Source organism: Rana temporaria, chromosome 8 (assembly GCF_905171775.1).
Source record: "Rana temporaria chromosome 8, aRanTem1.1, whole genome shotgun sequence".
Lineage (NCBI taxonomy): Eukaryota > Metazoa > Chordata > Amphibia > Anura > Ranidae > Rana > Rana temporaria.
This window is the reverse complement of record NC_053496.1, coordinates 178,426,791-178,451,987: the sequence shown is the minus strand read 5'-3', so window position 1 is coordinate 178,451,987 and position 25,197 is coordinate 178,426,791. Positions and strand designations below refer to the sequence as shown.

The window sequence follows — 25,197 nt, the reverse complement described above, 5'->3', positions numbered from 1 at the left end:
CCTCTCCTCGACAGCCATACAGTAGATCACAAAAGTAAGTACACCTCTCACATTTTTGTAAATATTTTATTATATCTTTTCATGTGACAACACTGAGGAAATGACACTTTGCTACAATGTTGTGTAGTGAGTGTACAGCTTGTATAACAGTGTAAATTTGCTGTCCCCACAAAATAACGCAACACACGGCCATTCATGTCTAAACCGCTGGCAACAAAAGTGAGTACACCCCTAAGTGAAAATGTCAAAAATGGGCCCAAAGTGTCAATATTTTGTATGGCCACCATTATTTTCCAGCACTGTCTTAACCCTCCTGGACATGGAGTTCACCAGAGCTTCACAGGTTACCACTCTTCCCCTCCTCCATGATGACATCACAGAGCTGGTGGATGTTAGAGACCTTGGGCTACTCCAGCTTCCGCCTGATGATGTCCCACAGATGCTCAATAGGGTTTAGGTCTGGAGACATGCTTGGCCAGTTAATCACCTTTAACCTCAGCTTCTTTTGTAAGGCAGTGGTCGTCTTGGAGGAGTTTGGGGTCGTTATCATGTTGGAATACTATCCTGCGGCCCAGGCTCTGAAGGGAGGGGATCATGCTCTGCTTCAGTATGTCACTGTACATGTTGGCATTCATGGTTCCCTCAATAAACTGTAGCTCCCCAGTGCCGGCAGCACTCATGCAGCCCCAGACATGAGACTCCCACCACCATGCTTGACTGTAGGGAAGACACACTTGTCTTTGTCCTCCTCACCTGGTTGCCCCCACACACACCTGACACCATCTGAACCAAATAAGTTTATCTTGGTTTCATCAGACCACAGTATATGGTTCCATCAATCCATGTCTTCAGCAAACTGTTTGCGGGCTTTCTTGTGCATCATATTTAGAAGAGGCTTCCTTCTGGGTCATGAAGACCAATTTCATGCAGTGTGCGGCGCATGGTCTGAGCACTGACAGGCTGACCCCCCCACCCCTTCATCCTCTGCAGCAATGCTGGCAGCAGTCATATGTCCATTTACAGGTGGGTACAGGAAAACTCACGATGCATACTTGGGAGTGTCTTCCTTGATGTGTAACAAGCATTTCTTTCCGCTTTAAACATTTCCCGCACCCAGTTTATGACTAAGGACACTAACTCGTGTGAACTCTCCGATGTTTGACAAGGTCTCCTTTATAAATGGAAGTTTTCCCGCACTCTGAACATGAATAAGGACGCTCGCCCGTGTGAACTCTCCGATGTTTAACAAGGTCTCCTTTATAAGTGAAAGATTTTCCACACTCTGAACATGAATAAGGACGCTCACCCCTGTGAACCCTCTGATGTTTAACAAGGTCTCCCTTATGAATGAAAGATTTCCCGCACTCTGAACACAAATAAGGACGATCACCCGTGTGAGTTAACTGGTGTGTAACAAGGCCTCCTCTTTTCGTAAAAGATTTCCCGCACTCAGAACAAGAATAAGGACGCTCGCCCGTATGAATTCTCAGGTGGGCAACAAGGCCTCCTTTTGTAGTGAAAGATTTTTCGCACTCTGGACATACATAAGGCCACTCACCTGTGTGAATTCCCTGATGTTTAACAAACTCTCTTTTAAGAGTGAAAGATTTCCCGCACTCTGAACATGAATAAGGATGCTCACCTGTGTGAATTCTCTGGTGTTCAACAAGCCCTCCTTTCTGAGTGAATGATTTCCCACACTCTGAACATGAATAAGGACGCAAACCTGTGTGAATTCTCTGGTGTATATCAAGGTCTTTTTTATAAATGAAAGATTTCCCACACTCTGAACATGAATAGGGACGCTCACCTGTGTGAATTTTCTGGTGTCTAGCAAGATAAGATTTCTTCTGGAAAGATTTCCCGCACTCTGAACACGAATATGGATGCTCACCGGTGTGAATTACCTGGTGTCTAACAAGATCTCCTTTAGAAATGAAAGATTTCCCGCACTCTGTGCATGAAAAGGGACGCTCCCCTGTGTGAATTCTTTGATGCTTAACAAAGTCTCGTTCATGACTGAAAGATTTCCCGCACTCTGAACATGAATAGGGAAGGTCTCCTGTGTGAATTTTCTGGTGTGAAACAAAGTTTTGTTTATGTTTAAAACATTTCCCGCACTCTGAACAAGAGAAAGGACGGTCACTCGTGTGAACTCGCTGGTGCTGAATGAGTTTTCCTTTCCGAGTGAAAGATTTCCCGCACTCTGAACATGAGAATAGATGGTCACCTCGGTGATCTCCTTCCTGGGGTGAGGAAGATTCCTCTGGATTAGAAGGATCTGTTGATCTATCTGCAGTGTGAGATCTTACATGGATATTTACAATCATAGTATGTGATTGATGAGAAGATTCCCCCTGATCAGAGGGATCCATTGATGTCTCCGGACAGGAAGGTCTGTGATGTATATTTTGTGTATTTGGATTTCCTCCTGGAGGATCCTGTGTGATGACATTATCTTCTGACTTACAATCAGCAGATAATAGAAGATGTCTCTCCGAGGAATTCCTCACATCACATCCATCTGTTGGGAAGAAATATATAAAAATAAAATAATATATACTTATACACACACAAGCTGGTTGGAAAGCTGAGTTAAATTTAATTTGCCACACCCAGGCCTGACTACTGCCAGACCCGTTGAATCAAGAAATCACATAAATAGAAGCTGTCTGACAAAGTGAAGCACGCTAATGCCATACCTTACAACTTTTTGAGATGGGAATGAGGGACACCTATCAGCAAAAGTATGCAGGCATAGGACACACTCCTTGCCACGCCCCCTTAAAAGGAGAATTGTACGGAAAAAAAACAACACGATTGGTTAAACCCACAAGTGCTTTTTTACCACTACTACAGTATTCCTTTATATTGGCTTTTGAAATTTACAAATGCAGCAATTTAGAAATCAGATGAAAGGTTTAGCACTGGGAAACACTTTTTGATAGATAAAAAGTACATTTTATATACCGTATATACTCAAGTTAGGGTTGTCCCGATACCATTTTTTTAGGACTGAGTACAAATACCGATACTTTTTTCCATGTACTCGCCGATACCGAATACCGATACTTTTTTTTAAATGTGTCCCCAAATGCAGCCATGTCCCCCCACATAATGCAGCCATGTCCCCCCACATAATGCAGCCATGTCCCCCACATAATGCAGCCATGTCCCCCACATAATGCAGCCATGTCCCCCACATATTCCAGCCATGTCCCCCACATATTCCAGCCATGTCCCCCACATAATGCAGCCATGTCCTACATACCTTGATGATGCCGCACGTGCCGCGTTAATCAGCCTGCAGGGAACATTACAGTTTTCGTTTGAATAGCTGTATCCCCGCCGCACCGTGTATAGACACTCCCCCTTGCTCGGGATTGGACAGATCATCCGTCCAATCCCGTGCAAGGGGGAGTATCTATACGCGGCGGGGATACAGCTATTCAAACGAAAGCTGTAATGTTCCCCGCACGCTGATTAACGGCGGCAGCGGCTTTGCGGTTTGCGGCGGCGGGGGGGGCAAGTATTCTATTTCAGTATCGGGGGTATTTGCGGGAGTACGAGTACTCCCGCAAATACTCGGTATCGGTCCCGATACCGATACTGGTATCGGTATAACCCTAACTCAAGTATAAGCAGAGTTTTTCAGCCCTTTTTTTAAAGCTGAAAATACCCCTCTTGGCTTATACTCCTCTTCTTATATGCCCTCTTCCACAGGGGCGATCACACTGGGAGAACATCTCTCGATCAACCCCGCCCGCTGGCGGTGCCTGCTCCCAGGCAGCCCAGCTCCTCGTGAGCTCTCATTTTCCACTTGCAAAATTCGAGTAGGTGAGTGGAAAATTTGAGGGCTGTGTAGAGAGAAAGAGAGAAAGAGAGAAAGAGAGAAAGAGAGAAAGAGAGAAAGAGAGAAAGAGAGAAAGAGAGAAAGAGAGAAAGAGAGAAAGAGAGAAAGAGAGAAAGAGAGAAAGAGAGAAAGAGAGAAAGAGAGAAAGAGAGAAAGAGAGAAAGAGAAAGAGAAAGAGAAAGAGAAAGAGAAAGAGAAAAAGAAAGAAAGAGAGAGAGAGAAAAAGAAAGAAAGAAAAAGAGAAAAAGAAAGAAAGAAAGAGAGAGAAAAAGAAAGAAAGAGAAAAAGAAAGAAAGAGAAAGAGAAAAAGAAAGAAAGAGAGAAAAAGAGAGAAAAAAAGAGAAAACGAAAGAGAGAGAGATTTCATAGTGTCTGCTACTTACTTGTGTTAATAAGTTGCGAAATTCCATCCTGTTCACTATTCATAATCATCCCAACCTCCTCCGTCAACTGCAGATCACCCCCCACATACGTCTCTACTTCTTCTTCTTTAACCTCAGATTTTATATTAATCAGTTCTTCACTCTGAACCCCAAAATAATAGAAAAAAAATATTAGTATTAAAGTCTACTCAAGGCAGATATTACAGACGCAAATGACAGCAGCTCTCTATTGTCTCCCTTCATAACCGCCGTCTCTCAGTACGCCACCGACCATAGGAGCTACGCTTAAGGCGATATCTTCCACAATCTCTTTACCAGACATTTCCCTTGCACCCCTCTTCTTTGATGCCTATCCTGAGAGATCTGGAGTTTGAGTCAGGTACTACTAACAAGCACCATGGTCAACTTTTGGACATTGAAACATCTTGACATTTATTTTGTGACTTCTACCAATTGTACTTCATTGACAGCTATCCAACGATTGTTAGGTTCTCCTGTCAATGTCTGCTCGGTCTTTTGCTCAGTCTCAGATTTGCCACTTTTTGCAGACCAACCTAAGGCAGAGATAAATCAGGTCTACTGCCCATTTCATGGGAGCCTAGAAAGCCCGGGACCCGCCCCCTAGTGGCAAGTCAACACATCAGCCTGGACTTACAGGAGCAAAGAACAGCAGCGGGTCATTCAGTATGCACCCCTCAGTAGAGGAAGATGGCACATGATGACGTGATTGAAGTTTTAGACCCACAGAGGAAAGGAATGTATATTGATAAAAAAGAAAAAGGAATACATTTGGAGATTTGGGGGGAGAGACATGAAAATGTAGGGTGCTAAAAAGAGCTTTTAACCGTTTGCCGACCAGCCGCCGCAGTTTTACGGCGGCAGGTCGGCTCGGCTGCGTGAGAACACGTAATATGACGTCATCTCGCGAATCAGCCAATAGTGGCGCGTGCGCGCCGCTCGCCCCCGGTCCCGACGCGTGTGCCTGGGGGGCGCTATAGTCCGCTGGGCACCGGCAATCGCTCGTTATGGTTCTGTCAGGGGGAGAAATGCCAGATCGTCTGTTCATACAATGTATGAACAGCAAACAGTCATTTCCCCTAGTGATACCACCCCCCCCCTACAGTTAGAACACACCCAGGGAACATACTTAACCCCTTCCTCGCCCCCTAGTGTTAACCTCTTTCCTGCCAGTGGCATTTTTATAGTAATCAATGCATTTTTATAGCACTGATCGCTATAAAAATGCCAATGGTCCCAAAAATGTGTCAAGTGTCCGCCATAATGTCACAGTACCGATAAAAAACGCTGATCGCCGCTATTACTAGAAAAAAAAAAAATATTAATAAAAATGCCATAAAACTATCCCCTATTTTGTAGACGCTATAACTTTTGCGCAAACCAATCAATAAACGCTTATTCGATATCTTTCTTACGAAAAATAGGTAGAAGAATACGTATCAGCTTAAACGGAGGAAAAAAATATTTTTTTTTAGATATTTTTGGGGATATTTATTATAGCAAAAAGTAAAAAATATTCATTTTATTTCAAAATTGTCGCTCTATTTTTGTTTATAGCGCAAAAAATAAAAAACGCAGAGGTGATCAAATACCACCAAAAGAAAGCTCTATTTGTGGGGAAAAAAGGACGCCAATTTTGTTTGGGAGCCACGTCGCACGACCATGCAATTGTCAGTTAAAGAGACGCAGTGCCGAATCGCAAAAAGGGGCCCGGTCATTGAGCAGCAATATGGTCCGGGGCTCAAGTGGTTAATGGAGATGTAAGAAAATAAATGGCTGCACATTCAGGAATTCCGATTGCCTTTTAGTGTTCAAAGTGATAACACCAAAGACACCAACACAAGGTCATGTAGACGCGTTTCACACATACAGCTTGTGCTTAATCATGATGATTAAGCACAAGATGTATGTGAAACGCGTCTACATGAGCTTGTGTTGGTGTCTTTGGTGTTATCACTTTGAACAATGAAAGGCAATCAGAATACCTGAATGTGCAGCCATTTATTTTCTTACAAGTTTCACACGGAGGCGGGCCGGGGCTGGCACTCTACGAGACATTCCACTTCAGGTTCTCATCATACACCTAGAGCAGCGGCTCTTTTTCCTTTTAATGGAGATGGGGGGTGAGGGGTGCAAAAGTTGAACTTCAGATGGAGAAGTAAGCATTAAAACAAGAGACTATGTAGAAGAATATCATCTTATAGCTTAGAAAACTTTGAGTTCTAATTGCTCAGTCCCATCTACCTGATGGTGGGGGATGGTGGGATCTTCCTGTGTGGAATACAGAGGACCTCCCTCCTCCATAGACTGCTGATCTCCAAACATTTCTTCTTTTTCCACTTTAACCTCAACTTTGATGCGTTTCAGTTCTTCACCCTAAATCGCAGATACAATAGAATGGATTTGTGAAAGGGAACAAGAGATAACAGATGAACGAGTAGAATTCTATTTGAGTTCTATTTGCTCAGTCCCACCTACCTGATGATGGTGAGGGATGGTGTGATCTTTCTGTGAGGAATCCAGGGAATACAGAGGACGGGGACATCTCTCTGGTGGGTTCCCATTACTGGATCCATCTGTAGGAAACGCACACACTGACTGAATACATTGTTTCTATGTGTTTATCAGATGATGGGGGATCTAGGTGGAGCCTCCGTACTGCTCTCTCCTTTACAATAATGTGCACCACCGTACAGTTTGGGCCCCACTGTTAGCTGGGAATACAGAGGACGGGGAAATCTCTCTGGTGGGTTCCCATTACTGGGTCCATCTGTAGGAAACACACACACTGACTGAATACATTGTTTCTATGTGTTTATCAGATGATGGGGGATCTAGGTGGAGCCTCCGTACTGCTCTCTCCTTTACAATAAAGTCTCCTCTTACCCGGCGATGTGAGGGGCGGCTGATTCTCCATCATGACGTCCTTGTAGAGATCCTTGTGTCCTTCTAAATACTCCCACTCCTCCATGGAGAAATAGACAGTGACATCCTGACACCTTATAGGAACCTGACACACACAATGATACAGTCACCATCCAGACACATCCCTTGTCTGTTACTGGATAATGTCCCAGAATTCCCGGCACCGCTCACCTCTCCTGTCAGCAGATCAATGATCTTGTTGGTGACTTCTACAATCTTCTTGCAATTGTTTCTCTTGGGTTTCAAGGAATGAGGTGAATGAACTTTAATGATTAACCACTTCAATACCGGGCATTTTCACCCCCTTCCTGCCCAGGCCAATTTTTAGTTTTCAGCGCTGTCGCACTTTGAATGACAATTGCGCGGTCATGCAACACTGAAGCCAAATAGAGCTTTCTTTTGGTGGGATTTGATCACCTCTGCGGTTCTTATTTTTTGCACTATAAACAAAAGAAGAGTGACAAGTTTGAAAAAAAAAAACACAATATTTTTTACTTTTTGCTATAATAGATATCCCAATTTTTTTTAAAAAATACGAAAACTCTTTTTTTCCTCAGTTTAGGCCAATATGTATTTTTCTACATATTTTTCGTAAAAAAAAAAAATCGCAACAAGTGTATATTGATTGGTTTGCGCAAAAGTTATAGGGCCAGATTCAGATACATTTACGTTGCTCCACGGCAGCGTAACATATCCCATTTACGTTACACTGCCGCAGGTTTACAGCGTAAGTGCCTGATTCACAAAGCTCTTACCTGTAAACTTGCGGCGGTGTAACGTAAATTTGCCTAATTCAAATGGGGCGGGCACCATTTAAATTAGGCGCGTTCCCGTGCCGAACGTACTGCGCATGCTCCGTCGGGAAAATTACCCGACGTGCATTGAGCTAAATGACGTCGCACAGACGTCATTTGTTTAGACGTTAACGTAAATGGCGTCCAGCGCCATTCACGGACGACTTACGCAAACGATGTGATTTTTTAAATTTCGACGCGGGAACGACGGCCATACTTAACATTGCTTAGAACACCTAGGGCTCAGCCCTAATTTTACGACGCGTATCTCGACGGAAAACGACGTAAAGTTAGAGCGACGGGTAACGCGGACGTTCGTGGATCGCCGTAACTAGTCATTTGCATATTCTACGCCGACCGCAATGGCCTCGCCACCTAGCGGCCGGCATAGAATTGCATCCTAAGATCCGACAGTGTGAGTCAATTACACCTGTCGGATCTTAGGGCTATCTATGCGTAACCTAATTCTATGAATCAGCCGCGTAGTTAGGACGGGCGGATCACAGAGATACGACGGCGTATCAGGAGATACGCCGTCGTATCTCTTTTGTGAATCTGGCCCATAGTGTCTAAAAAATAGTGGATAGATTTATGGCATTTTTTTTTTTTGTTATACTAGTAATGGCGGCTATCAGTGATTTTTATTGTGACTGTGACATTGTGGCGGACATATCGCACACTTTTGACACATTTTTGGGACCCTTCGCATTTATACAGCGATCAGTGCTATAAAAATGCACTGATTACTGTGTAAATGTTACTGGCAGGGAAGGGGTTAACACTAGGGGGCGATCAAGGGGTTAATTGTGTTACCTAGGGAGCGATTCTAACTGTAGGGGAGGGGACTCACAAGGGGAGGAGACCGATCGGTGTTCCTCTGTAATGGGAACACACCATCGGTCTCCACTCACCTGACAGGACGTGGTTTTTGTGCGTTTACACACACAGATCCACGATTCTGCTCTGTAATCGGGCACGCACATTGACTCCCCGAAAATCCGATTGTGTGTACAGGGCATAATACGGTGATCAGTGATAATACTATACACTGTCACTGTACTAATAACACTGGCTGGGAAGGGGTTAACATCTAGGGGCAAACTGTGTGCCTAACAAATGTAATGTGTACTGCTTTTACTAATCTGTCTGTTTCTACTCCCTGCTTTTCAGGGAGAAGAAACAACCAGATTGCTGTTCTCTGTACACAGAGTTCTGTGTGTTTGTAAACATAGAACTCCATGTGTGATTGGCTACAGCCGATCAGCCTTTTTCACGGCCAAAATCATTGGACAGAATTTGCTGCCAAATTTGTGCAGTAGTGAATCACAGTACAGTTCAGCGGGGGAGGGGAGGGGGGGGTGTTACGTTCCTTAAACCAGGAAGCATGCCGGCAGATTTAATGTACTGTAGATAGGGTTGCCACCTCATCCCTTTAAACCCCCAACACATATTAATTAGACCGGTTCTGTGGCTGATTAACCACTTAAGACCCGGACTTTTAGGCAGGTAAAGGACCCAGACAGTTTTTGTGATTCGGCACTGCGTCGCTTTAACTGACAATTGCGCGGTCGTGCGACGTGGCTCCCAAACAAAACTGGCGTCCTTTTTTTCCCCACAAATATAACTTTCTGTTGGTGGTATTTGATCACCTCTGCGTTTTTTAATTTTTGAGCTATAAACAAAAATAGAGCGACAATTTTGAAAAATTGCAATATTTTTTACTTTTTGCTGTAATAAATATCCCCAAAAACATATTTAAAAAAAAATTTCCTCAGTTTAGGCCGATACGTATTCTTCTACATATTTTTGGTAAAAAAAAAAAATCACAATAAGCGTATATCGATTGGCTTGTGCAAAATGTATAGCGTTTACAAAATAGGGGATAGTTTTATTGCATTTTTATAAATTATTAATTTTTTACTACTAATGGCGGCGATCAGCGATTTTTTTTTTGTGACTACGACATTATGGTGGACACTTCGGACAATTTTGACACATTTTTGGGACCATTGTCATTTTCACAGCAAAAAATGCATTAAAAATGCATTGTTTACTGTGAAAATGACAATTGCAGTTTGGGAGTTAACCACAAGGGGGCGCTGAAGGGGTTAAGTGTGACCTCATCTGTGTTTCTAACTGTAGGGGGGTGTGGCTGTAGGTGTGACATCATTGATTGTGTTTTCCTATATTGGGGATCACACGATCGATGACGGCGCCACAGTGAAGAACGGGGAAGCTGTGTTTACACACAGCTCTCCCCGTTATTCAGCTCCGGGGACCGATCGCGGGACTCCAGCGGCAATCGGGTCCACGGCCGCGGAGCTTCGGACCGGGTCGCGCGCCTGCGACCCACGGCTGGGCACATAAAGAGGACGTACCTGTACGTGCTTGTGCCATTCTGCCGACGTATATGTGCAGGAGGCGGTCCTTAAGTGGTTAAGGTGCTAATTAAAGTCACTTGTTGCCTTATCTGCATTAAATAAGCCTCAGAACCTGTGTAATTCATATGTATTTGGGTTTAAAGGGATAAGGCGGCAACCCTAACTGTAGATTTACTGTGACCAAGAGACAAGCACTTAATAGAGAGAAGTGATGGCATTTGACCCTCCCAGAATCCCCCTCACCTTCCCGGTCAGCAACTAGATGATCTCCAGGGTGTGGTTTAAAAAATAATCTCTTATTACCTCCTCTGCTGCCAGTTCCAACATCTTCCCTTTACTTCCTCACAACGGCTCTATCCCAGAACTTCCTCTTTAGTCTCCTACATCACTTCCTGTTCCTAAGTTACCTCACTTCCTGTCTGCGCCTGACATCACTTCCTCCCCCAATTCTGGTATCACTCTTGCTGTGTCTGTAGTAATCACACTCTTCTTGTCTTTGTTCCACTCAATATAATTGGAAAAGATCTCTGCCTTGAAAATAATGTCATTAAAGGGGAAGTCCCGTCTATGTGAATATTATAAGATAACACTGCAATGGTTAAAAAAAAAAAATAAGAACTACCAGATCCTGTAACCATCATAAACAATTGCAGATAAAAGCACAGAAAATTAAGTATGTTAGTTTCTTACTTGGCGTGTTTTTCCCTTTACCCTTTATCTAGGGTGTAGAGGGGTCAGAGTGCTGGGGGGATATCTGGGGTGTAGAGGGGTCAGAGTGCTGGGGGGATATCTAGGGTGTAGAGGGGTCAGAGTGCTGGGGGATATCTAGGGTGTAGAGGGGTCAGAGTGCTGGGGGGATATCTGGGGTGTAGAGGGGTCAGAGCGCTGGGGGGGATATCTGGGGTGTAGAGGGGTCAGAGCGCTGGGGGGGATATCTGGGGTGTAGAGGGGTCAGAGCGCTGGGGGGATATCTGGGGTGTAGAGGGGTCAGAGCGCTGGGGGGGATATCTGGGGTGTAGAGGGGTCAGAGCGCTGGGGGGATATCTGGGTGTAGAGGGGTCAGAGTGCTGGGGGGATATCTGGGGTGTAGAGGGGTCAGAGTGCTGGGGGGGATATCTGGTGTGTAGAGGGGTCAGAGTGCTGGGGGGATATCTGGGGTGTAGAGGGGTCAGAGTGCTGGGGGAATATCTGGGGTGTAGAGGGGTCAGAGTGCTGGGGGGATATCTGGGGTGTAGAGGGGTCAGAGCGCTGGGGGGGATATCTGGGGTGTAGAGGGGTCAGAGCGCTGGGGGGGCCGTCTGGGGTGTAGAGGGGGTCAGAGTGCTGGGGGGATATCTGGGGTGTAGAGGGGTCAGAGCGCTGGGGGGATATCTGGGGTGTAGAGGGGTCAGAGTGCTGGGGGGATATCTGGGGTGTAGAGGGGGTCAGAGTGCTGGGGGGATATCTGGGGTGTAGAGGGGTCCGAGCGCTGGGGGGGATATCTGGGGTGTAGAGGGGTCAGAGTGCTGGGGGGATATCTGGGGTGAAGAGGGGTCAGAGTGCTGGGGGGATATCTGGGGTGTAGAGGGGTCAGAGTGCTGGGGGGATATCTGGGGTATAGAGGGGTCAGAGTGCTGGGGGGATATCTGGGGTGTAGAGGGGTCAGAGTGCTGGGGGGATATCTGGGGTGTAGAGGGGTCAGAGTGCTGGGGGGATATCTGGGGTGTAGAGGGGCAGCCCCAATTTCTGGGGGCAGCACGGGTTTAAGGGCCAGCTGCTTTGGGGAAAGGGCAGGGGCCCCCCATGCAGCTGGGGCCCCTGGGCAGTGCCCAGGTGTGCCTTCTCATTAAGACAGCCCTGCTAGGCATACCAAATATCACAATCTATTACTTGTCGGGTATTTGTGCCAATGGAGGACAAGGTGTCCAAAGTCAGAATTGCAGTGGTCGCAGACTGAAGTCCTTCCGAAAATGCAACAAGCGAGCCTCAGCTATGCTGCAAAGACTCAGCAAAATGGGGAAGTCCTATCTCCACTGTCGAGAATGCAAGACTAGTCAACATCTGTCAGAGGTATCTCCCAGTCAGGTCTGCCAGCCCTTTAGGTTCAGCTTTTCTAGAACTTCATGCCAGACGGCATAAGGTACAAAGCCATTGGATGTCAAGGGATGGTCTCCAAACCAACAAGCCGTTCAAGGGATCGGCAACAAATAAGGCTATCGGGATATTGATCTGACAGTAACCTTGGTGGCTTCCCAGAGGTGGAAGCAGTGAAACCACTGACATCCAGCTGGGTCTGCAGATTAGCCAATATTTATATTGAACAAACCTAATTGTCTCCAGGATCCTTATCAGGGTCTGCATTCGTTCAGTGGTGAGGAGGACAACAATTGCCCGGTGACCTGCAGGCCACGATATCCGCAAGTACAGTCTCAGATCCGAGAACCTCCTGTAGCGCCCCCTTACTTTCAGTATGGGCACTACGCTAAAGTTAGTGGGGGAATGGGAGAGTTATTTTGCTCCCATTCATAAATTTGTTGAAATCAATGGGCAGTGCCGCCGAACTGCCGCCGGCAGTTTTAACACTTTTTCAGCCGCAAGCGGGGGTTAAAAGCATACCTCCCAACTTTTCAACTTCAGAATGAGGGACAAATGTGCATACCCCCCAAACGAAGTTGTTGAGCGGGGGGGGGGGGGGGGGGTTGGGGTCGCGGATCAAAGTTGTTGAGCGGGGAGGGGGTTTTGTGGATCAGAGTTGTTGATCGGGGGGGGTTCGTGAATCGCGGAGCCACGGGATTTACCGCGGCAATCATGGGGGGGCCGCGAAAATGAAGGAAAGTAGTAGTGCTCGCGGGACATTCCCGCAAAATCCGGGGCGGTTGGGAGGTATGGTTTAAAGCGCCACGCTAGTGACCAAATAACGCCGCAAAAACAACGGTAAAGCGACGCTAAAAATAGTGACGATTTATCGCCGATGCCCCCGGCAGTGTGAAAGTAGCCTTACTTGTTTGGAGAGTTCTTTTGTCTTCATGGCAGAGTTTGGTCAGTGGTGCCTCTTGCTTAGGTGTTGCAGCCTCTGGGGCCTTTCAAATAGGCGTGTCTATATAATGATAGATCATGTGACACTTAGATTGCACACAGGTGGACATCATTTCACTAATTATGTGACTTCTGAAGGTAATTGGAGCTTTTTATGGGCTTCATAACAAAGGGGGAGAATACATACGCACATGCCAATTATCAGTTTTTTTATTTCTGAAAAATAGTTTATGTATGTATATTTTTCTAATTTTACTTCACCAACTTAGACTATTGTGTTCTGATCCATCACATATAATTCAGATTAAAAAAAACATTGAACTAAAAGGCTGTAATGTAACAAAATAGGTAAAAAGCCAAGGGGGGGGGGGGGTGAATACTTTTGCAAGGCACTGCATATGCACCTTGGTATATATATTTCCTTTTCACTAGTTTTGATTCAACTAAATATCACTGTCCTTGAAAAACCTACCCAATGAAGACCTTTTTGGATTGGAAATCAACCATATTGGGCTGCTGCTGAATGTGAGCCAATGGGAAAATGAAAGTCAATTATTACATAAGCAATTTATTTTACAAAAAGTTTTATTGGCATAAAATCCAGCATATAACAACAATTTCTTTAGATGGTTACATCGTACAGTAGATAAACAAGGTGATGGAAAAATGATAATACAAAACGACACAAAGAGACCCGTATCGCACACCCTGGTAACAAACCTAATGTCCCATACAACGAAATGGAAAAACAAAGAACCAAGGTTTACCCATCCAAAAGTCTCTGGGTGGATAGGGCGACCATGGTCCAAAAACCACAGCATAGTCGCCTAGTCATGTCAGCAAAGCTTTGTGACTGAAGAAGTCTCCTTCAGGCAAAATTTATTATAAAAAATTATCAGAAATAAAGTACAATAACTATGAGATTACAATTACAACCATCTCAGCTCGGCCAAAACCTGAAGGCCAAATAAAATTAATTACATAAGCAATTTGATGCCACAATATGAGGTCACTGAGAAATCATGTACAGTTTTTGGGCATCCCTAAGCAAGCAGCGTGAAGGAATTTGTATTTATTTTTTTAATATTGACCCTAAAGATGCATAACAATACCCTCTTCCAGCTGCAAGATAGTTTTTTATATTTTTTTAGCTTTGGTTCATATCTCACAGGCCACTACCCAGCTCTCTGTTCTTCGACAATCCCTTGCCTAATAGCCCAGAAAATGGCCATTACCGAGATATCATGCCGCGTACACGATCGTCTTTCGGGTTTTTTAAAAATGTCATTTCAAATGACCGTGTGTGGGCTTCAGAGCATTTTTCGGGTTCTGAAAAACGGACAATTTTTTTTCCGAACATGCTCTATTTTTTTCACGACGTTCTAAACGTTGTCGTGTTTCGGGTTGTAAAAAATGATCGTGTGTGGGCTAAAACGACGTGAAAAACCCAGCGCATTCTCAGAAGCAAGTTATGAGACGGGAGCGCTCGTTCTGGTAAAACTAGCGTTCGTAATGGGGTAAGCACATTCATCACGCTGTAACAGACTGAAAAGCGCGAATCGTCTTTTACTGACACGGAATCGGCTAAAGCAGCCCCAAGGGTGGCGTCATCTGCATGGAACTTCCCCTTTATAGTGTCGTCGTATGTGTTGTACGTCACCGCCCTTTGCTAGAGCTTTTTTTTAAAACGACCGTGTGTGGGCAACGTCGTTTTAATGATGAAGTTGGGAAAAACTTCGTTTTTTTCTACATGCTGAAAAACTTTGTGTTTTTTTCATGACGAAAAACGATGGTGTGTGCGTGGCATTAGGTTCGGCTTCAGGATGCAAACTTCAGTAACATTTGCTGAACCTGCGCTGAATCAAACCCAGGTCTACGTTTGGCTCATCCCTATTTATAATTATGGCAAAAGAATGAAAAACAAACGGTAAGTGATGCACAAATTCTTATAGTACACACATTAATTGTATGAAGATATTATATTTTTAATTGTATGAAGATATTATATTTTTAATCGTATGAAGATATTATATTTTTAACAGCGTTTCTAAATTGTAATCAATATAAAAACAGTACTTATTTCATGAATATCCTTCAAGCCCCTTCATTGTAAACCTACAGATTTGACATCACTGTAAATTCTTCTTCTATAGTCGCTCTATTTGGTGGATAATTTGTTTTCCATTTTTATCAAAAGATAATAAAAAAAAAATTCAGTTTTTCATCTGGGATTCTACCATATGTTTCCTGACAGTGTTCAGTGCGTAGAAACCAGATCTGATTAATTAGCCCGACCTACAGTGCTGGAGAATTCTATCACCAGAAATGAATGTACTACTACAGGATTTGCAGCTCTTACCAGATCCAGTCTCTTCTGGAGTATTACACGGCAATGCAGAAAAGATCTCAACGTGGCACGCTGGTAGGAACATTCCATTATTCTCAGTATCTACATCCTCACCACACATTGTTCCCTCAGCACTGTCCACATCACTAACTATGCACCCCGTGTTGTATCTCTTTTCTCAATGTCTGTACTACATTCTCTGGAAGCTCCCCCCATCCACACTACATTCTCCGACAGCTCTCCTCCACCATCCACACTACATTCTCCGACAGCTCTCCTCCCACCATCCACACTACATTCTCCGACAGCTCTCCTCCACCATCCACACTACATTCTCAGACAGCTCTCCCCCACCATCCACACTACATTCTCCGACAGATCTCCCCCACCATCCACACTACATTCTCCGACAGCTCTCCTCCACCATCCACACTACATTCTCAGACAGCTCTCCTCCACCATCCACACTACATTCTCAGACAGCTCTCCTCCACCATCCACACTACATTCTCCGACAGCTCTCCTCCACCATCCATACTACATTTTTCGACAGATCTCCTCCACCATCCACACTACATTCTCCGACAGCTCTCCTCCACCATCCACACTACATTCTCCGACAGCTCTCCTCCACCATCCATACTACATTTTTCGACAGATCTCCTCCCACCATCCACACTACATTCTCCGACAGATCTCCCCCACCGCCCACACTACATTCTCCGACAGCTCTCCTTCTGCCATATACACTACATTCTCCGACAGCTCTCCTCCACCATCCACACTACATTCTCCGACAGCTCTCCTCCACCATCCACACTACATTCTCCGACAGCTCTCCTCCCACCATCCACACTACATTCTCCGACAGCTCTCCTCCACCATCCACACTACATTCTCCAACAGCTCTCCTCCACCATCCACACTACATTCTCCGACAGCTCTCCTCCACCATCCACACTACATTCCCTGACAGATCTCCTCCCACCATCCACACTACATTCTCTGACAGCTCTCCTCTACCATCCACACTACATTCTCCGACAGCTCTCCTCCCACCATCCACACTACATTCTCCGACAGCTCTCCTCCCACCATCCACACTACATTCTCCGACAGCTCTCCTCCACCATCCACACTACATTCTCAGACAGCTCTCCTCCACCATCCACACTACATTCTCCGACAGCTCTCCTCCACCATCCACACTACATTCTCCAACAGATCTCCAGCATCAACAGCATCTCCAACAGATCTCCTCCCACCATCCACACTACATTCTCTGACAGCTCTCCTCTACCATCCACACTACATTCTCCGACAGCTCTCCTCCCACCATCCACACTACATTCTCAGACAGCTCTCCTCCACTATCCACACTACATTCTCCGACAGCTCTCCTCCACCATCCACACTACATTCTCTGACAGCTCTCCTCCACCATCCACACTACATTCTCCGACAGCTCACCTCCACCATCCACACTACATTCTCCGACAGCTCTCCCCCACCGTCCACACTACATTCTCCGACAGCTCTCCTTCTGCCATACACTACATTGTACTTTCTGGTGTTGGACAAGATTATTTTTTTTTTTTTTTACAAAACGATTTTTTGCACTATGAACATGAAAAAGGACGCTCACCTGTGTGAATTTTCTGGTGTTTAACAAGGGTTATTTTCCGAGTGAAAGATTTACTGCACTCTGAACATGAATAAAGAAGCTCACCAGTGTGAATTTTCTGGTGTGTAACAAGGTGTGCTTTTTGAGTGAAAGATTTTCCGCACTCTGAACATGAATAAGGACGCTCACCAGTGTGAATTCTCTGGTGTTTAACAAGGGTTATTTTCTCAGTGAAAGATTTACTGCACTCTGAACATGAAAAAGGACGCTCACCAGTGTGAATTTTCTGGTGTGTAACAAGGTATTTTTTCTGAGTGAAAGATTTCCCGCACTCTGAACATGAATAAGGACGCTCACCCGTGTGAATTCTCTGATGTTGAACAAGGGAGGGTTTCCTAATGAAAGATTTTCCACACTCTGAACATGAATAAGGACGCTCACCCATGTGAATTCTCTGATGTTGAACAAGCTTTCTTCTACAAGTGAATGCTTCTTCGCACTCTGAACATGAATAGGGACGCTCACCCGTGTGAATTCTCTGATGTTCAACAAGATCCTGTTTGTGAATGAAAGATTTCCCGCACTCTGAACATGAATAAGGACGCTCACCCGTGTGAATTCTCTGATGTTGAACAAGATTTCTTCTACAAGTGAATGCTTTTTCGCACTCTGAACATGAATAGGGACGCTCACCCGTGTGAATTCTCTGATGTTGAACAAGCTTTCTTCTACAAGTGAATGCTTTTTCGCACTCTGAACATGAATAGGGACGCTCACCCGTGTGAATTCTCTGATGTTCAACAAGATCCTGTTTGTGAATGAAAGATTTCCCGCACTCTGAACATGAATAAGGACGCTCACCAGTGTGAATTCTCTGATGTTCAACAAGATCCCTTTTCCAAATGAAAGATTTTCCACACTCTGAACATGAATAGGGACGCTCACCCGTGTGAATTCTCTGATGTTGAACAAGATTTCTTCTACAAGTGAATGCTTTTTTGCACTCTGAACATGAATAGGGACGCTCACCCGTGTGAATTCTCTGATGTTCAACAAGATCCTTTTTCCCAATGAAAGATTTCCCACACTCTGAACATGAATAAGGACGCTCACCCGTGTGAATTCCCTGATGAATAACAAGGCCACTTCTACTAGTGAAAGATTTCCCACACTCTGCACATGAATGAGGACGTTTACCCGTGTGATCCGAGGGATCCATTGATGTCTCCGGACAGGAAGGTCTGTGATGTATATTTTGTGTATTTGGATTTCCTCCTGGAGGATCCTGTGTGATGAAATTACTATAGCACAATAATAATAGAAGAGGTCTCTCCGAGGAATTCCTGACATCACCTCCATCTGTTGGAAAGAAGTAAAAAAAAAAAAAATATATATATATATATATATATATAAAAAAATCTCAGTAGATGACAAATAACTGGAGTTTTAGCTCCTCCCCCCCGTCAGTGGAATAAATGGAGATGCCGATCTCACAGCTGGGCTCCTGTTCTCCCTCCAAAAAGTCTTCACACCGAATCCATGCGTGGTTCATGTGTGGGCATGGTGTCAGCCAGCCCTGAGTCTTCACTAGCTAAAATGCATTTTTGATTTGTTACGACATCAGATTGCCACTATTTGTTTGGATTTTAAATTATAAAGAATTTTCATATCCTTTATGGACTCCAGTGTGAACACTTTTGTAAAATTCATTAATAGAAGAGTCATGTTGGTCTAACATTCAACAGGTTCACAGAGCTCTGGTATGGATTTTGGTACAATTGTAACATCAAAATATGAAAACAAACCAGTTAAAAGATATAAAACACCCAAAACAACTATGACACACTGGGTAACATTCCATTGTGCATTAATGACAGCTATAGGGAATAATGGGGATGCCAGGTCAGTTTGTGGAAACATGACGTAATATTGAGGAATGGAGATGGACCTTTCATATGGTGTACAGTATCTCCTCCTCATTTGTTGGGAACATGACATTATATTGAGGAATGGAGATGGACCTTTCATATGGTGTACAGTATCTTCTCCTCATTTGTTGGGAACATGACATTATATTGAGGAATGGAGATGGACCTTTCATATGGTGTACAGTATCTCCTCCTCATTTGTTGGGAACATGACGTTATATTGAGGAATGGAGATGGACCTTTCATATGGTGTACAGGAGGGGTGTCAAGCTAAATTTCACCAGGGGATACATCAACATTATGGTTGGCCTCAAAAGGACCATTTGTATCTGTAAGACTATATAAATGTATCTAGTCTGTATCATGTTAAATTACTGCCTCTGCATTTGATTGTTACTGGACTTAGTAATAACTTTAGACTAATGCCGCGTACACACGATCGGAAATTACAACAAGAAAGGTCAGATGTGAGCTTTTTGGACGGAAATTCCGACCGTGTGTACGCTCCATCGGACTTTTGCTGTCAGAATTTCCACCAGACGCATGCTCGGAAAACAATTCGATGCATGCTCGGAAGCACTGAACTTAATTTTCTCGGCTCATCGTAGTGTTGTACGTCACCGCGTTCTTGACGATCGAAAGTTCAGAGAACTTTTGTGTATGCATCCAAGCTTGAGCGGAATTCCGTCGGAAAAAACATCCAAGGTTTTTCCGACGGAAAATCCGATCGTGTGTACGCGGCATTAAAGTGTTGCTAAACCCACATCAGTAAAATCAGTCTGTATATTCAGTAAAGCATGTTAGTTATTCTCACTGTGGAACCTAAGGGGCTAATCCTCTGCATTGTGTAAAAAGGCTGTTTGATCCTGTATGCACAGATCCTACTCTTCCTCTACTGACTCCAAAACAGGTCCAGATAAGACCGAGTTACTGGAGTCAGGCTGCACATGCTCAGTTTGGTGTGTATTGCTAGAGTTTTTTTTTTTTTTCTTGGGAGAGTGCATGTGATCAGGATAGGGCCAATCAGCACTGTACAGACAGAGGGTCAGGGGTTCTACTGTGGATACTGGAAGGACAACCAGTGGAGTATGAAAACTCCTCTTTACAAGCTTTAACCAGACACTGAGAGAAGTCACTGCTATATACTGCTGATGAGAAAAGGTATTTAGCAGTTTAGATTTACAAAAATTATTGCATTTCCATGTTCTGTGGGAGGCCAGATATAGTGAATGCAGAGTCCTGGGTTTAGTACCACTCTAAGCTGTGATGGGCAGGTACAGACCACTCACACTCTTGCAGCAGATGATGCAAGTCTGAAAAGGAGGGTTGCACGGTTGGTATAATCCACAAGAAACTTTTTTGGAGACTGCTCTGATGGTTCTGACATGGTTCTGACCGCGGTTCTTTTGAAAGGAGTGTCTGTACACTCGGGCGGCAAGAGGTTCTTGCCAAGAATCTCGTCAGGAAAAACAACGTTTTTTTTCCTGACGAGATTCTGGCCCGGGTGTACAGGGCTCGAGCCTCCAGTAAAGTTTCTTGTGGATGATACCAGCGGTATGCGACGCTCCTCAACTGGCATAGAATTGTATTATTCTCATAATTATAAGCAGATGTCCAAACAACCCAACCCCCCCCTTATATCAGAGTCCATCACCATCTGAATTCAACAGTACCCCACCCTTTCTTATATCACAGTACACTGTAAAGTCAGGAGACTGCGATGGCCACTCCAGAACCTTCACCTTTTTCTGCTGTAACCACTAGTGTACACTAGTTTTCTGCTGTAACCACTAGTGTGTCAACTTGGCCTTGTGCTTAGGGTCATTGTCATGCTGAAAAGTTCAAGTGTGTCCCATGTCCCGCTTTCATGCAGAAGAATGCAAATTGTCTGCCAGTATTTTCTTTTTTTTTATATGCTGCGTTCCTCTTGTCATCAAATTCACAAGATTCCCCGTACCTTTATAGCTCACACACCCTCAAAACATCAGTGAGCCACCACCATGCTTCACAGTGGGGATGGTATTCTTGTTGCTATAGAATACAAAGCACTTTGTGACCATAATACTTTATTTTGGCCTTGTCACTCCAGATTACAGTGTGCCAGAAGCTGTGAGGCGTGTCAAGGTGTTGTCGGGCACATCGTAACTGGGCTTTTTTTGGCACTGGCGCTATAATGGCTACTTTCTAGCAACTCAACCATGTAGCTCATTTTTGACCAAGTATCATCGTAATGTGCTCCTTGAAAACAATCACACCTTCTTTTTTCCAGAGCAGCCTGTATTTTTCCTGAGGTTACTTGTGGGTTTTTCTTTGTATTCCGAACAATTCTTCTGACAGTTGTGGCTGCAATCTTTCTCGGTCTACCTGACCTTGGCTTCAAGAGATCCCCGAATTTTGCACTTCTTAATAAGTGAATGAACAGTACTGGGGCCAAAAAACTATCAATTTTGAAAATACAGTTGAACCTCGGATTACAAGCATAATCCGTTCCAGGAGAATGCTTGTAATCCAAAGAACTTGCATATCAAAGGGAGTTTTCCCATTGAAGTCAATGGAAACTAAAATAATTTGTTCCGCATTGACTTCAATGGGATGCAATATCGAATTCGGCCAGAGTGCCGAAAACGAGGACACTTTGGCTCGGGTCCTGCGCCCCGTACCTCAGGCCAAATGAGGTACTGCAGGCCAATGTTCGGCTCCTGCGCCCCCGTACCTCAGGCCAAATGAGGTACTGCAGGCCTATTTTCAGCTCTGTTCGGGTCCTGCGCCCCTATACCTCAGGCCAAATGAGGTACTGCGGGCCTATTTAGCCTGAATTCTGCTCGTCTTGCGAGTCAACACTCGCAAACTGAGTCAGAATTTTTTTTAAAAAGTTGCTCGCAAATCAAAACGCTCTCAAACCAAGTTGCTCTTAACCAAGGTTCCACTGTACTTGTCAACTATTTTCATAATCGATTAATCGGCCAGCCGATCAGTTGGCCTGCATCCAGAATGCATTATTTGTTTACATATCAGGAAATACAGTGCAGCACACATACAGCTCAGTACACCGTCCATCCAAAAGAAAATTACGGTAAGTATTTGATAGGAAATTTTCATTTTTTTTGGCATGATCAGTCATATTTTAAATGTCAATGCCAAAATTTTAAAAAAATTTCCACGCGATCCAAACTTTTGAGCACAACTGTATATTCACAGTTATGTACATGCTTATTAGGAACATTTGTGCAATATACGGAATCATAATTCCATTTTCACCCCCTCTCTCTTATAGAACACAGTACCAGTCCTCAGAACCCATCCTGGGGTCCCGCTAAGGGGAAACTCCACCACACAGTTCAGTTCACATCTTTACGGCGTCCTTACTGATCACCTCCCATACATGGACAGACCACGTATATCACTTCAGAAGCAGAAGGTGCCACATCACAGCACCAAGTGTCAACCCTTCCCACACCTTTAGGAGGCAAACACATATTTGACTTTTTAGCACCTGCCTACAGGGTGATGTGAAGATCTGGTAATTATCTAACAGTTTTCCTAAACTACAATTCTTATACTCTGATGTAAAATGAGACTGAACCATTTGTTCCACAGTGCCTATACTTACTTGTGTTAATAGATGGAGAAATGTCCTCCTGTTCACTTTTCATAATCATCCCAATCTCCTCCGTGGACGGCTGATCACCCCCCACATACGTCCCTACTTCTTCTTCTTCTTTAACCTCAGCTTTTATATTAATCTGTTCTTCACCCTACACCAAAAATAATAGAAAATATATTTTAAAGCCGATTCCCAGACAGATTTAAAAGACACAAATGACAAAAGCTCTGCATTTCCTACTACACCATTACATGTGTGGGTTTTATTTATTTTTAAATAAATGTAAGCAGTGCAAATACCTGAATGGGACCTGGTATCAGGCTCTTGCGGAGCTTCGGACCGGGTCGCGCGCCCGCGACCCACGGCTGGGCACATAAAGAGGACGTACCTGTACGTGCTTGTGCCATTCTGCCGACGTATATGTGCAGGAGGCGGTCCTTAAGTGGTTAAGGTGCTAATTAAACTCACTTGTTGCCTTATCTGCATTAAATAAGCCTCAGAACCTGTGTAATTCATATGTATTTGGGTTTAAAGGGATAAGGCGGCAACCCTAACTGTAGATTTACTGTGACCAAGAGACAAGCACGTAATAGAGAGAAGTGATGGCATTTGACCCTCCCAGAATCCCCCTCACCTTCCCGGTCAGCAACTAGATGATCTCCAGGGTGTGGTTTAAAAAATAATCTCTTATTACCTCCTCTGCTGCCAGTTCCAACATCTTCCCTTTACTTCCTCACAACGGCTCTATCCCAGAACTTCCTCTTTAGTCTCCTACATCACTTCCTGTTCCTAAGTTACCTCACTTCCTGTCTGCGCCTGACATCACTTCCTCCCCCAATTCTGGTATCACTCTTGCTGTGTCTGTAGTAATCACACTCTTCTTGTCTTTGTTCCACTCAATATAATTGGAAAAGATCTATGCCTTGAAAATAATGTCATTAAAGGGGAAGTCCCGTCTATGTGAATATTATAAGATAACACTGCAATGGTTAAAAAAAAAAAATAAGAACTACCAGATCCTGTAACCATCATAAACAATTGCAGATAAAAGCACAGAAAATTAAGTATGTTAGTTTCTTACTTGGCGTGTTTTTCCCTTTACCCTTTATCTAGGGTGTAGAGGGGTCAGAGTGCTGGGGGGATATCTGGGGTGTAGAGGGGTCAGAGTGCTGGGGGATATCTAGGGTGTAGAGGGGTCAGAGTGCTGGGGGGATATCTGGGGTGTAGAGGGGTCAGAGCGCTGGGGGGGATATCTGGGGTGTAGAGGGGTCAGAGCGCTGGGGGGATATCTGGGGTGTAGAGGGGTCAGAGCGCTGGGGGGGATATCTGGGGTGTAGAGGGGTCAGAGTGCTGGGGGGATATCTGGTGTGTAGAGGGGTCAGAGTGCTGGGGGGATATCTGGGGTGTAGAGGGGTCAGAGTGCTGGGGGAATATCTGGGGTGTAGAGGGGTCAGAGTGCTGGGGGGATATCTGGGGTGTAGAGGGGTCAGAGCGCTGGGGGGGATATCTGGGGTGTAGAGGGGTCAGAGCGCTGGGGGGGACATCTGGGGTGTAGAGGGGGTCAGAGTGCTGGGGGGATATCTGGGGTGTAGAGGGGTCAGAGCGCTGGGGGGATATCTGGGGTGTAGAGGGGTCAGAGTGCTGGGGGGATATCTGGGGTGTAGAGGGGGTCAGAGTGCTGGGGGGATATCTGGGGTGTAGAGGGGTCCGAGCGCTGGGGGGGATATCTGGGGTGTAGAGGGGTCAGAGTGCTGGGGGGATATCTGGGGTGAAGAGGGGTCAGAGTGCTGGGGGGATATCTGGGGTGTAGAGGGGTCAGAGTGCTGGGGGGATATCTGGGGTGTAGAGGGGTCAGAGTGCTGGGGGGATATCTGGGGTGTAGAGGGGTCAGAGTGCTGGGGGGATATCTGGGGTGTAGAGGGGCAGCCCCAATTTCTGGGGGCAGCACGGGTTTAAGGGCCAGCTGCTTTGGGGAAAGGGCAGGGGCCCCCCATGCAGCTGGGGCCCCTGGGCAGTGCCCAGGTGTGCCTTCTCATTAAGACAGCCCTGCTAGGCATACCAAATATCACAATCTATTACTTGTCGGGTATTTGTGCCAATGGAGGACAAGGTGTCCAAAGTCAGAATTGCAGTGGTCGCAGACTGAAGTCCTTCCGAAAATGCAACAAGCGAGCCTCAGCTATGCTGCAAAGACTCAGCAAAATGGGGAAGTCCTATCTTCACTGTCGAGAATGCAAGACTAGTCAACATCTGTCAGAGGTATCTCCCAGTCAGGTCTGCCAGCCCTTTAGGTTCAGCTTTTCTAGAACTTCATGCCAGACGGCA

General features: G+C 45.0%; 2 protein-coding genes across 3 annotated transcripts; both read right to left on the bottom strand.

Annotated features, from left to right (window-relative positions):
- Nucleotides 1-1,075: 1,075 nt before the first annotated feature.
- Nucleotides 1,076-23,713, bottom strand: LOC120910077 (zinc finger protein OZF-like). 2 transcript variants are annotated; one of them, XM_040321934.1, is made up of 4 exons: nt 23,567-23,713; nt 22,879-23,023; nt 18,564-18,699; nt 1,076-2,379 (listed from the first exon to the last, which is right to left on the bottom strand). In XM_040321934.1, the coding sequence occupies exons 1-4, from the start codon at nt 23,588-23,590 to the stop codon at nt 1,134-1,136; spliced, it is 1,551 nt and encodes a 516-aa protein (XP_040177868.1). In that variant the 5' UTR covers nt 23,591-23,713; the 3' UTR covers nt 1,076-1,133. The 2 variants fall into 2 exon arrangements, with proteins under 2 accessions (XP_040177868.1, XP_040177867.1); XM_040321933.1 differs by lacking the exon at nt 18,564-18,699 and having other exon boundaries at nt 1,076-2,524; nt 23,567-23,605.
- LOC120909791 (zinc finger protein 551-like) lies at nt 17,186-18,559 on the bottom strand (the record flags this gene model as incomplete). Its single annotated transcript, XM_040321523.1, has 1 exon — nt 17,186-18,559. A coding segment is annotated over one exon (1,224 nt), but the record flags the coding sequence as incomplete, so codon positions are not given.
- Nucleotides 23,714-25,197: the final 1,484 nt, after the last annotated feature.

Bases quoted from the DNA above. Each gene is read 5' to 3' on its own strand.
- LOC120910077 (XM_040321933.1), bottom strand. From the start codon at position 23,590: ATGTTGGAACTGGCAGCAGAGGAG. The intron at 23,024-23,566 runs GTAATAAGAGAT...TTTTTGGTGTAG, and splicing joins TGGAACTGGCAGCAGAGGAG to GGTGAAGAACAGATTAATAT. The intron at 2,525-22,878 runs GTAAGTATAGGC...TCTTCCCAACAG, and splicing joins TTCTCCATCTATTAACACAA to ATGGATGTGATGTGAGGAAT.